At 37.9% G+C, this 15,772-nt stretch overlaps 1 protein-coding gene and 1 pseudogene across 1 annotated transcript in view; both read right to left on the reverse strand.

Annotated features, from left to right (window-relative positions):
* Positions 1 to 15,318, reverse strand: part of HUWE1 (HECT, UBA and WWE domain containing E3 ubiquitin protein ligase 1) — a 157,292-nt gene extending 141,974 nt beyond the window's left edge. The window contains exons 1-2 of the mRNA XM_029929655.1: positions 15,257 to 15,318; positions 8,960 to 9,046 (exon numbers count right to left, since the gene is read on the reverse strand). Coding sequence (XP_029785515.1) covers positions 8,960 to 9,046; positions 15,257 to 15,268 — 99 coding nt within the window. The 5' untranslated portion in view covers positions 15,269 to 15,318. The remainder of the gene's footprint in view (positions 1 to 8,959; positions 9,047 to 15,256) is intronic.
* Positions 11,169 to 13,475, reverse strand: LOC115284386 (annotated as a pseudogene).
* Positions 15,319 to 15,772: the final 454 nt, after the last annotated feature.

Here is a 15,772-nt window from a genome sequence, read left to right on the forward strand (position 1 = left end):
AGGGGCACATGTACCACAATGTTCATAGCAGCACTGTCAACAATAGCCAAAACATGGAAATAGCCTAAATGTCCATCACCTGATGAGTGGATCAAGAAGATGTGGTATATATATATACAATGGAGTATTCCATGGCAATGAGAAAGAATGAAATATGGCCATTTGTAGGAAAGTGGATACCCTCGAGGGTGTCATGCTAAGTGAAATAAGTCAGGCGGAGAAGGACAGATACCATATGTTTGCACTAATAGGTCTAACAGGAGAACAGGAGAAACCTAACGGAGGACCAGGGGGAGGGGAAGAGGGAAAGAGAGTTGGGGAGAGAGAGGGATGCAAAACTTGAGAGACTACTGAATACTGAAAATGATCTGAGGGTTGAAGGGGGAGGGGGAGGGGGGAAAGAGGTGGTGGTGATGGAGAGGGCACTTGTGGGGAAGAGCACTGGGTGTTGTATGGAAACTAATTTGACAATAAACTACGTGTAAAAAAAAAAAAGTGCCACACTATCATGGGCTCGAAGTCATGAACCATGAGACCATGACCTAAGTCGAAGTCAAGAGTTGGACTTTCAAGCAACGGAGCCACTCAGGAACCCCAGTACTTTATTTCTTTTTATTGCAGAATAACATACTATTGTATGGATATGCCATATTTAAAAATTTTGTTTAACAATTGATAGACATTTGGGTTGTTTCCACTTTGGGGCTGTTATAAATAATGCTATTATGAACATTAAAAATAAATAAATAAAACAAGCACGCGCACACGTGCGCACACACACACAAAGACACACACAACCCCACAAACCTTGGAGGGGGATAAAAATATACATTATCAATGGTTGCCTCTAGGTGGCAGGGTAACACAGTTTTTATTTATTTATGCTTTATGCTTTCCATGTCCTTCCAAACTTTCTATAATCATGCATCCATTTATAAGAATTTTCTTTTCATACAATTTTTCTTAAGGTTGAAAAGAGTGGCCCCTAATCCAAATGGCATGAATCAAATTAAGAACAGTATCATCTAAACAAATGCCCTGGAGTGGCTGCTGCCTGCTCTTGGAGCTTCTTTCCTATACCCTCTGCTGTTTGCATACAGCAAGCATTCAATATCTATTGACTTAATGTTGGTAGGTTACAAAATGCTTCTAACATGTACAGGAGTGTGACTGAATCCAAGTCAGCCTAAAATTCCCACTGAAATCATGGAAAAGCATTATGGCCATTTGTAAACAAAAATGCGTTAGAGAACACTAACCTCCAATGTGCCACAAAAAAAGCCTTTGCCTCTAATGAAGTCTTTGAAAGAAAATTCAGGTGAGATCTGCCTGGACCATCCTTTATCTCAGGAAGCAGGAAAGTGAATCCTGAAGCCCGGCTTGCTATATACACCATTTGACTATGAAGGCACAGATATCACATTAGCTGAATTCTTAAAGGGGACACATTTCCCATTCAGTGTAGTTTCTGATTGTTTATATTAATATCCATCCAACATATATTCAGAGAACCCATTTGTCATCATAATAACAGCTAATATTTACTGACCCCCTCATTATACATTATCTCTAATCCTTGTAACAACTTAAAGATGAAGATTGTTCCCAGTTTACTAAAGCCAAGAGTAGCCACATACTCAGGAAGTGGTAGACCTGGATTAAAACCAAATTTGCTCTGCAACTCTACAATACACAAAATGTCTACATGCACAGTCCATTCTGCCAATCCCCTCCTATAGATACCAATATCCCTAGCCTTGGGCCAAATAAATAAAACATGACCCTGAGGATTGCTGACATAGATTTTATTGGACACTGTTAGTAAAATGTAATAATAAAGTAACCATAAAATAGCTTTTATTCACCCAAAACAAATCTGGAAATTACCTTGGCTGAGTCTCCTTCAAAATCTGTAAACACTATACCTCAAATAAGTGTATATCCTTGCTCTGCAATATACTAAAAAAAAAAAAAAATCTCTTGCAGGTATGCAGGGATACCAAGGAGGAACAATCTGAAACCTCCAACACTGATTCTGGAAGTAAGAATGGTGCCTGAGAGGGGCACCTGGGTGGCTCATCCAGGGAAATGTCTGACTTCGGCTCAAGTCATGATGATCTCATGGTTCATGGGTTGGAGCCTCGCACTGGGATCTGTGCAGACAGCTCAGAGGCTGGAACCTGCTTCAGATTCTGTTTCCCTTTCTTTCTGCCCCTTCCGCTGGTCATCCTGTCTCTCTCTCAAAAATAAACAAATTTAAAAAAAAGAATGGTGTCTGAGAATGCATACTTCATATGCTCTACCCTACAGCCCTGAGAAGCTGCAGATCCAAGAGTTATTTTTTTGGTTATTATTCCCAATTACTTAAAAGAGACAAACTGGTATCAGAAAAATCAGGCAACAAAACAGGGCTCACCGAAGTTGTAGATCAGTTTTGCCAGAAGGAAACGGCAGCATGCCAAGGAGCTCCTTCTTAGCATTCCCAACAATGACCAAAAAAACAAACAGTAATGCCAGCATAAAAATTATGCAAATTAAGGAAGAGAGGAAGAGATTCCTTCTCTATGCATTTTAAACTGGTGCTCTGGAATAATCCTAGTCCACCCTCTAAGACTGATCTGTCTCCCACCCCCCTCCTTATATGTGGCTGGATTTAGTGCAAGAGATCAATTGTAACAATGGTTATTTCCTTTTTGTCATATCCAATTTCAAAGATCCAAATGTTTCTTCAGTCTTGCCCACAACTAACAAAAAATTAAGATATCATCCTTTAATACTCTTTATTCAAACTAATATTAAGAACTTAACTGTAAAAAGCCTGCCACTTTCTAATAGGTGAACTTCACCCAGCAGGGCTACAGGCAACAATCAGTTGAGTTCAGAAAAAACTCATGTCTGCCAGAAGTCAAGTTGCTTAAAAATTATCTTAAAAATAATTTACTTAAAAAGTTCTCAACCCTGGCTGTGCAAAATCACCTTAAGACTTATTTTAAAAACCAAGAATGCCTGGCCATACAAGTTTCTGACTTAGTAGATAGGAGGTGGGAACTTTTTTCCCCCCAAGCTACATAGATGATCTAGCTGCACAGCCAGACTTAAGAGCCACTTTGTTAGTATGAATTATGCTTTGCCTATTTCTAACTCAGGAATTTTCTTTAAAAGAATGGGGTATAAATAAAGGAAGAATAGCCATGGGTTGATCACTGCTGAAGCTGGGTAACCGGTACACTGGGGTTCATTATATTATTTTCTAACTTTTGTTTATGTTTGAAAATCTCATAAATTAAAATGTTTTAAATTAAGAAAGACTTTATCCTGCCAGATCTCTCCATTCCATCCTCCACAGCGCTATCAGAGCTATCTCTCTTAAACTCAAAATCTACCTATATCCTAACTCCTTACCTAACCTAGCATCCAAGATCTCTAGGACCTGGTTCCTGCTCACCTCTCTTACCAGGGCCACAACAATACATATTACTACCCTTAGCTCCCCAGTGCTTTAACCATGTGAGGCTTTTTATAGTTCCCCTAACATTTAAGACTTTTAATACCTTGATTCAGATTGCGCTTCCTGTTAAAATGGCTACTCTCTGCATATCCCCTTGCACTCAGCTTTAATGTCATGTCTATGAAGCCTTTTCAGATATCTTCTTCCCCAGAGTAAAACTGAGCACTCCCTCCTTTGTGCCCCCCCCACCATGTCCTGCATATACCCTCAATCAACATACCTCTTTATTTACATGTCAGTATCCCCATTAGGGTAGGTTCTGCATGAGTGGGACTGTCACATAATAGATTAATAGATGAAGAACTATCCAGTAAATGTTTAAGGAAGCTAAAAATCCACGTCACACTCTAAAATTTTCAACTGAGAAAAACAATTTATGATTAATTCATTCTGCATCTTTCTATTCAACATATAGGGATGAACACACTATACACAGGGCATTGCAATGGGTGCTAGAAGATAGCCAGGTGTTCAAAATATAAATCAAAGAAAAAAAAAGGAAAACTAGAAGCAATGATCATGTAAAAGTGACGGAGTCAGTACATGAAAACACACAATGAAATTACAACTTCCTGGTGGCCAAAGCAAAGCTGAAAACATAATTACAGGAGATCAACAGAATACATAAATCCTTGTAACACCAACCACAATCCTCTTGCTTTTTAAAAATTTTGGATTTTTAGAGATTCAAATTGCATAAAGCAGAGTACAGCTTTGGCAAAAGTGAAACCATTAGCCCAGTTTCACTTTTTGGGCATAGTGCTTTAGCATGCATCAATATATACAAATATAAAAACAACACAGCAATTTGGACATACTCAAAACATGAAGAAATCTTTAGATTTCTTGTCCTATACCACAATAATTCTGAAGTTCTATGGAAAGTTTCTGCATACGTTGGTATTTTTATGAGAACAGTTTACAGCTTTCACTCTTCTTAAAGAGATTTATGACCTCAAACATTAGGAACCATCACCCCATAGAAAGATCTCCAAGACATAGCCTGCTTAGTGACTACAACATTTTCACTTTCACTTATGAAACAGGCATATGGTATTTCCCCCTAAAGCCACATGACAGGCTACTGTCAAATACAATACAGTACCGAAAACCAAAGAAACAGAATTCCAACTCTTTTGCATTTTTCAGCTCCAATTGTCTTACATCCCTGGGTATACAAAGAAATATGCAGCATCTCTCAAGATTAAACCTCCTCTGTGTAAGAAGGAATTCTGTATTCCTAGATAAAATCCTCTAGTCCCGTATCCTGAAGAAAGGTAGAAGAGGCACAAACCTTCTATAAAAGGGAAGATTAAGTATATTTCTAAATAAAAGCTAAGTTTTAATGCCTTAGAATAGTATAACAAAAAAAATATCTGTATGGGGAGAGGAGTAGAGACCTCAGCAACATATTTACTTGCTACCATACACTGTGGATTATTTAAGTTTAAAGGCAGAGATTGAAGAATACTACTGGAAGAAAGTTAAAATGAAGTAGAGGACAAGGGCACAGTAGAAAGGCCTGGGAGTTAGATGGGACTGGGCTTAAATTCCATTTACTGGCTGTATGATCTTAGACAAGTTACTATACCACTGTAAGTCGGTAACCTCTGCAAAAAAACATAGGCCATCACAAGGGTCTGAGTCTGGCAATGAGTAAGCTATATTATTTTTTTGCTCTATTTCTTTTATTTTGTATTTTAAATATAAATATTTTTACGTTTTTATTTTGAGAGAGCAGGGGAGAGGCAGAGAGAGAGGGAGAGAGAGAATCCCAGGCGGGCTCCACAGTGTCAGCACAGGGCCTGATGAAGGGCTCGAAATCATGAAACCATGAGATCATGACCTGAGCTAAAACCAAGAGTCAGACGCTTAACCAACTTGGCCACCCAGGCATCCCTATTCTAGTTCTTTTAGCTCCAGATTAATCTAAGGGCAACAGTCTTTTAAATTTTTTTCTTTTTGAGACAGCGTGAGACAGAGTATGAGTTGCAGAGGGGCAGAGAGAGGAGACAAAGAATCCTAAGCAGGCTCCAGGCTCTGAGCAAGCGTTCAGCAGAGCCTGACGCAGGGCTCAAACCCACAAACCGTGAGATCATGACCTGAGCTGAAGTCGGACACTTAACCGACTAAGCCACCCAGGTGCCCCAACAGTCTTTTTTAAATGTTTATTTTTGAGAGAGAGTGAGGGAGGGGCAGAGAAAGGGAGACATGGAATCTGAAATAAGCTCCAGGCTCTGAGCTGTCAGCACAGAGCCCGATGCGGGCCTCAAACCTATATATAAACCGCAAGGTAATGACCTGAGCCAAAATCAAGCGCTTAACGGACTAAGCCATCCAGACACCCCTAAGGCAAACAATCTTATGATGGGTATTACAGAAAGAATCAAAATCAAAAAAGAGCCGGTCTTTTCAAACTTTCGACATGTTACCTGTATGTGGAAGAGAATATTAAGCATATATCAATCTCCAGGATATTAAAGTATGGCATGAAGCAAAAAATTAAACTCAACTATGATTAGACTGGGAAGCTTTGGATCTCATTCTCAAGTTAGTAATAAGTTCTTCAAAGATTAAATAGTCTACTAAATACTGTCTGGGCCATACAACTTATGAATCAGAGATTTTAAGTGTATCTCAACTATTTTGCACTTGTTCAAATGAATTTGGAAGGAAGAGAGACCAAGATTCTTCAATATGGTTTAAAAGAACAGTAACTGGCACACCTGGGTGGCTCAGTCGGTTAAGTGTCTGACTTTGGCTCAGGTCATGATCTCACCATTCTGGAGTTCAAGACCCACGTCAGACTCTGTGCTGACAGTTCAGAGACTGGAGCCTGTTTCAGATTCTGTGTCTCCCTCTCTGTCTCTACCCCTCCCCTACTAGTGTTCTGTCTCTTGTGAAAATGAATAAACATTAAAAAAATTAAAAAGGAAAAAAGAACAATAATTAGAGCAATAAACAATATGGCAGCAAACTCCTCTCAGTATAAAATAACTCCAACCTCCTAGGTTTTTTATGAGACTTAAACTAGTTCATTAACAAGAAAACTTTAAAACAATGCTTTTAGAAAAAAATTGTCCCAACATATAGACTGGCTGTTTGAGTAAATTTAACAGCACCACACAGAGCCTGGCATATACTCATTTCCAATGTTCTTTAAATAAACCAAACAATGTGAACAATCTGCTTTATCCATAACATGAAAGATGTTTGCTGAAAATGAATAAATAGTATGCAAAGGTACTCTAATTCCCTGCCACCAACTAACTTTGCGACCTTAGGACAATCTGGGCCTCAAACATGTAGAATGAAAATACAGTAACTACAAGCTCTTAAAGCACTATTTCCAGTTCAAGACAAATGTTAAGTATTAAATATGAGCAATTTGAATTATTCTCAAAAACTGAAGACCAAAAAGTAACCAAGCCAGTTTTCTACTTGGCATAAATTCCAACTTTTATGATTAACAAACTATACTTTTCCAAATAATTCAGTTTTAAGCTGAGCATATATTCAAAAACCAAATCGTCTTTCCCAAGATAAATTAGGAACTACCTGTTAATCATTTGGACAAAAATAAAAGCACACACCTATTTCACATCATTATATAAACAAAAACTGTAAAAGTAGTAGAAGAAAATGCATGTAAATATTCTTGTACCCTTGGCAAAGAAAAGACTTAGAACCATAAAGGAAAAGAAAAAAACCAAAGGGTAGATTGGACTATACAAAAAATTCTAAACTATAAACAGAGAAAACATTTGCCAGATGATACAAAAAATTAATATTTCTAACATACAAAGAATTCCCAAAACACAGTTAGACAATCTGATTGAAAGTAAAAGGGCACAAACTTGGGGCACCTGAGTGGCTCAGTCAGTTAAGCATCTGACTCTTGATTTTGGCTCACTCAGGTCACGATCTCATGGTTTCACGAGTTTGAGCCCCGCATCAGTCTGCGTGCTGACAATACAGAGCCTGCTTGGGATTCTCTTTCTCCCCCCTCTCTGCCCCCCCCACTTACACTGACTTTCTCTCAAAATTAAACTTAAAAAAATAAGGAGTTTGATATAGTTAATATCAAATATAGGCTCTTTCTCAGCCCTTCTGTTAGACATGGAGAAAACTAACATTTTAAAGCTGCTGGTAGTTTGTTTTGCTAGAGGCAGAGATTTGAATTAACTATGCAGGCAGTCTGCCTTTAATTTTAAAAAGCAAAAACCTAAAATGCTGTCTATATTTGGGCGCTTGGGCGGCTCAGTTGGTTGAGTGTCCAACTCTTGATTTTGGCTCAGGTCATCATCTCACAGTTGTGACACAGAACCGCACATCAGGCTCTGCATTGAGCGGAGCCTGCTTGAGATTCTCTCTCTCCCTCATCCCCACGCCTGCTCTAAAATTAAAAAATAAAAATATAAAAAAAACCAAAATGCTCTATGTAAAAGGTTGTCATCAAGTGATATTTACATCTCTCCAGACTATACTTCCACTTAAGGATGGCCTTGCCAAACCCTTCTACACTGTTGGTGGGAATGTAAACTGGTGGAGCTGCTCTGGAAAACAGCATGGAGATTCTTCAACAAACTATTGATAGAACTCCCCTATGACCCAGCAATAGCACTGCTGGGAATTTACCCGAGGGATACAGAAATGCTGATGCATAGGAGCACATGTATCCCAATGTTCATAGCAGCACTGTCAACAATAGCCAAATCCTGGAAAGAACCCTAAATGTCCATCACCTGATGAATGGATCAAGAAGATATGGTATATATATACAATGGAATACTACATGACAATGAGAAAGAATGAAATATGGCCATTTGTAGCAAAGTGGATGGACCTCAAGGGTGTCATGCTCAGTGAAAGAAGTCAGGCGGAGAAGGACAGATACCATATGTTTTCACTCATATGTCCAACAGAAGAAACCTAACAGAGGACCATAGGGAGGGGAAAGGAGAAAGAGAGTTGGGGAGAGAGAGGAACACAAACCATGAGAGTCTACTGAATACTGAAAACGAACCAAGGGCTGAAGGGGGAGGGGGAGGAGGAAAGGGGGTGGTGGTGGTAATGGAAGTGGGCACTTGTGGGGAAGAGCACTGGGTGTTCTATGGAAACCTATTTGACAATAAACTACTAAAAAAATAAAAATGTATTTGTTCTGGAAAAAAAAAGGATGGCCTTGCCAAGACAATTAAGGAAATTTGAGGAGCCTGGAAATGGGACCCCCAGATTAGGTCAAAGGACTGCAAGGTACTCTAGGCTGGAGGAGTCAAGCTAGCCCCTACAAATTATGGCAGTAGATATAGATGTAAGGAAAGAGCCACCTATAGCAAGGATACTGATCTATCCAGATTTATGCTCTTCTCTAATACTGATGTATAAGGGCTTACTTACCCTGAGGTGCTGCCATACTGTAAATCAACATGGATTTTTTACTAAACTTACCAGAGAATAATGCAGGATAATCTTTCTGAATGGCAATTTGAGAAGTAGCGAACGTCTTACTGTTTTGCATTTCAGTTCTAGAAATTTCTTAAGAAAACAAACATAATGAGCTCTTGAACTTCTTTCCCTTACTCAGCACTTATTTACCAAATGGACTACTGTGTGCTAGGAAGCATTGTTTAAAGATCATGGAAGACTAGGACTTAAAGGTCTGAACATAGGGAGTTGGCTAATAAATTATAAATCATGTACATAATATAATGCAGCCACTAAAAATGTTATAGAAGTATATATTAAGACAGAAACAGAGACCAGTATATTAAGGGGGAACAGCAAATTGAAAAACATCTTTTCTTTTTAAATTTTTTTAAATGTCTACTTATTTTTGAAAGACAGAGAGACAGAGCACGAGCAGGAGAGGGGCAGAGACAGAGAGAGACACAGAATCCGACCAAGCTCCAGGCTCTGAGCTGTCAGCACAGAGGCCAATGCAGGGCTCAGACCCATGAACCGTGAGATCATGACCTGAGCCAACGTCAGACACTCAACTGACAGAGCCAGCCAGGTGCCCCAAAAAACACCATTTCTATATTGGTTTGGAGAAATAGATAAAAAAGAAATTGAGGGTCAACCAAGGAAATGTAAATATGGACAGGATATTAGTTATTAAGGAAAAGACCAAATTTCGTAGGTATGATAAATGGCATTGTAGGTCCTGATTAAGACATGCCTGCCAAAGGATTTAAGGATGAAATGTCGCTCTTACTTCATATGCTTCAGAAAAAATAAATGCCCATGTGTATGCTCATGTGCCATATAAATCAAATATGGCAAATTTTAACAACTTTTGGGGTCATTGTGCTATTCTTTCAACATTTTTATGTTTGAAATTTTTCACAATAAAATGTTAGAAGATGCTTTGAGTCACATTTTTTTAAAAGAGTGAATTAAAAAAATTGTTTTACATTTTATTTATTTTTGAGAGACAGAGACAGAACGTGAACAGGGGAGGGGCAGAGAGAGAAAGAGACACAGAATTTAAAGCAGGCTCTAGGCTCTGAGCTAGCAGTCAGCATGGAGCCCGACACAGAGCTCGAACCCAGAACCGTGAGATCATGACCTGAGCCAAAGTTGGACGTTCAACCAACGGAGCCACCCAGGCAGCCCCAAAACAGTAAGTTTTTGAAAAAAGTATGCTTATGCTACTCAAACATAAAGAAATCATCGGAAGAATATATTGCGTGCCATCATACTAATAGTACTTATCTGAATGGCAAGAGAGTTCTGTGCTTATATGTATTCTTTCAATAGTAATCCATGTATACTTCTATAATCATGGAGAACATTACTTAGGGTCAGGAAAGCATTTTCAAACAAGAGTTACAGTAAAATGAACAAATGACTGAATAATATCCCTCTCCCAAAGCACTCTTATTAAAATGATTTCACAAACTTTAAACAAGTATGCAAACAATATTACATAAGTAATAAATTGTGTGAACATCACATAGTTTTTTTTGTGGGGGAAGAAGCAATTTTATTTCTTAATTTCATGCTTGGAATTTGCACATATACATTAAGTATTATGTAAACTTGTCTTTAGAACACCATTATTTGATTTGAGCAATATTACCTCATCTGAATTTACTTTGCCATTCTCCTTTAAAATGTCAAAAAGTTGCAAAATTAGAATAGGGCACTTAAAATCAGAAATTTTAAATTGACTCTCCCACACACACTTGTAATTTACTGTTGGGTTAACTTATATTTAGGTAAAATAGGTTATCTCAAGGTATTATGCAAGAAATCACATCTTTTACCTAAGTGGTCCCCTGGGTTGCACTTACATTAGTAACAAAAAATATACATACTGGCATCATACACTATATATTCATATTATAGATCACAAAAGTTATTAAAAGCCAAAATGAATCTTTAAGGTTGGAGGGACCTTTTAATAGTGAATCTTTGGGATTAAGGAGGAAAAATTAAAAATAGTCCTATACCGCATTTCACATCTCTTAAAAATAGGAAGTGTTTTAGCAGCTTTAAAACCTTTACAGTTATATAAAACTTCTTACTTTGAAATATAGTTTACCACCAGATCAATTATACATACACTGGCACTTTAGCAGAAGGGCAAACTTTAAAAAAACAAATTATTTTGGACCTTTAAAATCAGGCCATAGCATAAAAAACAAGAGTCATGGTCTTACATTCAGCAAATTCATACTAAAATGTTCTATTTTTTATAGGATAAATGCCAACAAAATTTTACACATGCTATATAAGTTTATTATATATATTTACATGGCTCTTTCCTAGGTACTTAAAACTTTTCACAGTATATAGTTCCGTACTTAAGTAAGTTTTGCAGGGATGATTTTTGAGACCAGATCACTGTCAGAATAGCTTATGTAGTGCTATACAAAATGTATTTGAAAGCTACTCAGTGACCACCAAATACTGTTTCTATAAACTGGTTTGGGTGCATTAGTTGGCAGACGCTTAGCCACTGCATGAAAGAACTGGCCGTTGGGGTATATGGCCTCATTCTAAATTCGGTAGCCGCTAGTGCCCTTTGTACATTCACCAGCATACAGTTTACTAAAATCCAACCATTCTCTAAGAAAAATTCATATTTTCTTTTTGGCAGTGCATCAGGTAGTTGGCATATTACTGGTTTGGGTGTTTCTAGGACTTGAAACTTTCAAACATTCAACTATTCAGTCCCTGTGTGTCTTAACTAGAGGTTTATAATCAGATTCACTAGCTTTCAACAGGTCAAGACACTCTTAAATTAGTATTTTCGCCCAACAAACAATAGGAAAAGTTGATTACCATTCCCCAAATCTAAACTTGAAACCACTTAAGTTCCTCAAGTGAGAACAGTATCAAGTACTATTATGAATAATTCCATTATTTTAAGTTGCACTGATACGACCATTACATGACAGTGTGCACAACATCTAAAACAAGAGGAAGGCTAATTAGATTTTCTACATTAATTAGCAATTTTACACAAATAGACTAATTCCCTAGTGAATTTGGTCTGAAACAACCGACAACTACCCTCAAATATAACTAATGTAAACAGTATTTTATTTTATACCTGCACTTTAAGTAAGGTTTTAAGTTGAAATGTCATGATTTCCTTATTGGAAGGATTAAAGGAAACTGGAACCCAGTGGCTGGGTGGTTTAGGAAGAACACTTGATGATGGCGGCTCACTAAACTTGGCTCCAGCATAGTTCTGATTAGTTTGAGACTTACAAAGCAAGCTAGGACTTGATAAGCTAGAGTTCCAGTTTTGATTATTTGGGAAAGTTTTGTTCTTCCCCCCATTTTGCATGGCCTGCTGTGCAGCTGCTGGTGAGGTGTAAGTATGTCGCCTTTCTTTTTTCTTATGAACAATCTTCATCTGGGAATTCTAATCCTTGGTCTTCTGTCTATTTAAGCTGTCGCTGGTTCTTACTAACATTTCTCGATTGAGGGGCTGGTATGTAATACCTCTCTCCGCCGCCCATCTTCAGCTTCTTTGTCACCTTTCAGTCTGCTTTTCGGATTGCAGGATTTCCACTACCTGTCCCCTTCCATGCTGCCAAGCCCAGGATAATAGATGTTGCTTTCTGCCAGATCCTTTCCTTTGTCTTAATACAGAAGTTTTCATGGGCCAATCTGCTGAGTTCAGCCTGGGAGCTGAGGCCAACATCTGAGTTTCCTCAGCACACAAGTAAGAGAGAAATCCTAGCGACTTCAAGCTTGGAACTGCGGCGGCAGCCCTTGCTCAGTGTCAAAGGCCCCCTCCCCTTCCAGGGAGAGGCTTGGAAGGAACAAAATCCACTGGCACCGGATGAGCTAGCTGTTGACCGCCTCAGCTTCCCGACCTGACCTCCGCCTTCCGCCTCTACCGACAAAATGCGACATCACATAGTTTTTAGATCTCTACACACGAGTAATTTATACCATTTTCATAGTATAAAAATTCAAGTAATTTGTGGTTAAGATAGCAATGGGGAGGGGAATGCTTAGTGAAAGTATTTAAAGATTTCCCCTCCTATTAAACCTCTCCATTAAAAGATCTAAGATTACAAAAAATGTTAAAGATGATCAGGTCAAGAGAGGAGGGTAGGAAAAGGGTTTCTGTTGTATTATTTTCTGTATTCTTCAGTATATTTTAAATTTCTCAGAAAAAGAAATGCAATAATTACAGATTACAGAAAAAGCTAAAGTTCACCTTGACCACTCCATCGAAATAACTTTACCCTAGCACCATATAGTACATGCTATCTTATAACGTACCAAAACTATCTCCATATAAATAGCTTTATTAATTTATACCACTTGTGGCAGTATTCTAAGACCATCATACTCTTACCTGTATTTTTACCATGACCTGGTAGTACCTGATTATTTTTGGCCAATCTAATGGTTAAAAAAAATCTCATTTTAATTTGCAATTCTGGTATTTGAGTATCTTTTCTTGTTACTACACAGTTTTAGTTCCTACTCTGGGAAAAGCCTTTCCCTAATTTTCTGCTGCTCTTATTTTTAAAACATTACTCTTATCATTAAGATGGGAACACACCAACCAAAATGTTAATGATGACTGAATATTTTTTGTGGGAGTAGGAATCTTTTCCAAAATAAGAACACATTTTCTAGTTTTTCCTAAATTAATTCAGTAACAGAAACTAAATGATAAAGCGGATGAAAAAGATCATTTTAGATGCAGTACCTTGGATTGCAAGTAACTTTTTCTGTGAATATTCCACAAGACGAGCACACCTTTCTAATAAATTTTAACTTGGTAAACAAGTGATGTCTTGCAATGTGAGTAGTGATGCCAAATGTCACATGATCACAACTCAACCAATGGTCCTTGAAATTCACTTTGATATATGAATGCTTTAGATTACAAGCATGTTTCCGGAATGAATTATGCTCGCAAACCCAGGTTTTACTTAGTATTTCAGGAAACCCAATAATAGGAGCACATAATACCCCAGAGCTCATAAAATCCAGCTTAAGGAAATAAACACAACTAAAGCACAAGTCTTGTGAAGAAATGAAATAATGGCTGTGGCTACTGATTCATTTGGGATACATTTAATTAACTTCAATTTTGTAAAGCATTTGAGTTCATGATGTACTTTTCATGTATCTTGCTTAACAATTTTTTTGTGACATTTTCTGATGCCCTCCTATAAACTGCTATAGCACATTTTGTTCACTCTTCCACATTGTAATGATACCTTTGACTGTGATTTACAAGTCTCCCTCCCTTAGTACACTATGATGCCCTCCATCCTCCAGTTGCTTATCTCTGTATTCCCGAGATCTAGCATTATTGAGTATGTCCTCAAGTATTTGTTGAGTGACTGAGGTATCATCACCCTCATTTAAAGGATGAGGAAACTGGCTCAGTGATGAAGTAATTTGCATGAAGTAACAAAGCTATTAAATATTTATTTTACATAAATTACAATGGCCTTACCTTTGTAGTATACTGTATAATTTAAACATTTTAAATAATACACCATCTCACTTTAATGCTCACAGCAGCTTATGAATCAGGCTTTTTGATTACCATTTCATAGGTGAGAATGAAACCTGAGGCACACTCAAATGCTAGGTTATATGAAGCACAGCTGTCTCTTTACATACTTTATAGATCACTAATTAGTTTTGGGAGCCTCTATCTTTATGCAGCAAACATCTTGGGGAATGATGGAGAGGGGAGGGAGAGAGCAGAAGACAGTCAAAACAATAGGACAGAGACTGGAAACCAGTTATAGGTCCACCTGAAGACTATAAACTGATATCATAGTGTCAACCACATGTGCCATTCTGAAATCCAAAGGTTTTTCTTGATATTACCCTGTATTCATAGAAGATAACTACAGGCTTTCTCACATATCAGCAGTCTCAAAGGCTGGGCATACAGAGCTAAGGAGAGCTTTAAAAAATAACAGACAGGTTTTATCATGCATGGACAAAGCAGGGAAAAAACGTTAACATAAAGGAAAAGGCGAAGGATCTTTAAACATCATCCCACAGTCCTTAAATAAACTATGAGTTTCTTAAGTGAAGAGACGAACTCTCATTCATTTTATGTCCCTAGATCCTTATACTTAAAAACAGTAAGTGCTGACTGAACTAAAAAGAGATTAAGAGGTGAGAAAAAAAACATATATTAATTTAAAAAACAATGGCTTCCAATTTACTGAACACTTAGTATATGCCACGCGCTGTACTTCAGAGAATATATAAAATGTTAAAAGGAGTAATATTTACCTCTTTTCTCATCTGTGTGTGGTGCTACTAAAGTATGTTAACAGTGGTGATACTGATGACCATTACCAAGACTCATTATGGGTTACTAAGGTTACAGCAGAATCTTGAACAGAACAAAGTTGGAACTGTAGGGGGCTGTATAGATATAGGAAGATAAAGGCTACCAATGTATTTACACATTACCACTGAATTGGATAAGACCCTTCAGAGGGTATGAATGTGACTCCTAATGCTTGGCAAAGTGAAAAAGTACTCTGGTGAACATCCAGTTATCACTGGCCAGAGTCAGCCCCAAAATGACCAAAGAACAACCCTTTCCTCCCCACCACTGATGACCCCAACACAGACCTGAAGGGTCCAGACAGGCTTTGCTAACTGGCCATCACTTCACCACCGTGACTGCCCATCTCTGAGCTGTTGGAGGGGTTAAGTGAAATAGTATGTTAAAGAAACAACCATCTATTGACCACATAGAGTGTACCAACAACCTACATTTTCCCATTTAAGCCCAATAAC

This window comes from Suricata suricatta, chromosome X (genome assembly GCF_006229205.1).
Source record: "Suricata suricatta isolate VVHF042 chromosome X, meerkat_22Aug2017_6uvM2_HiC, whole genome shotgun sequence".
Taxonomy (NCBI): domain Eukaryota; kingdom Metazoa; phylum Chordata; class Mammalia; order Carnivora; family Herpestidae; genus Suricata; species Suricata suricatta.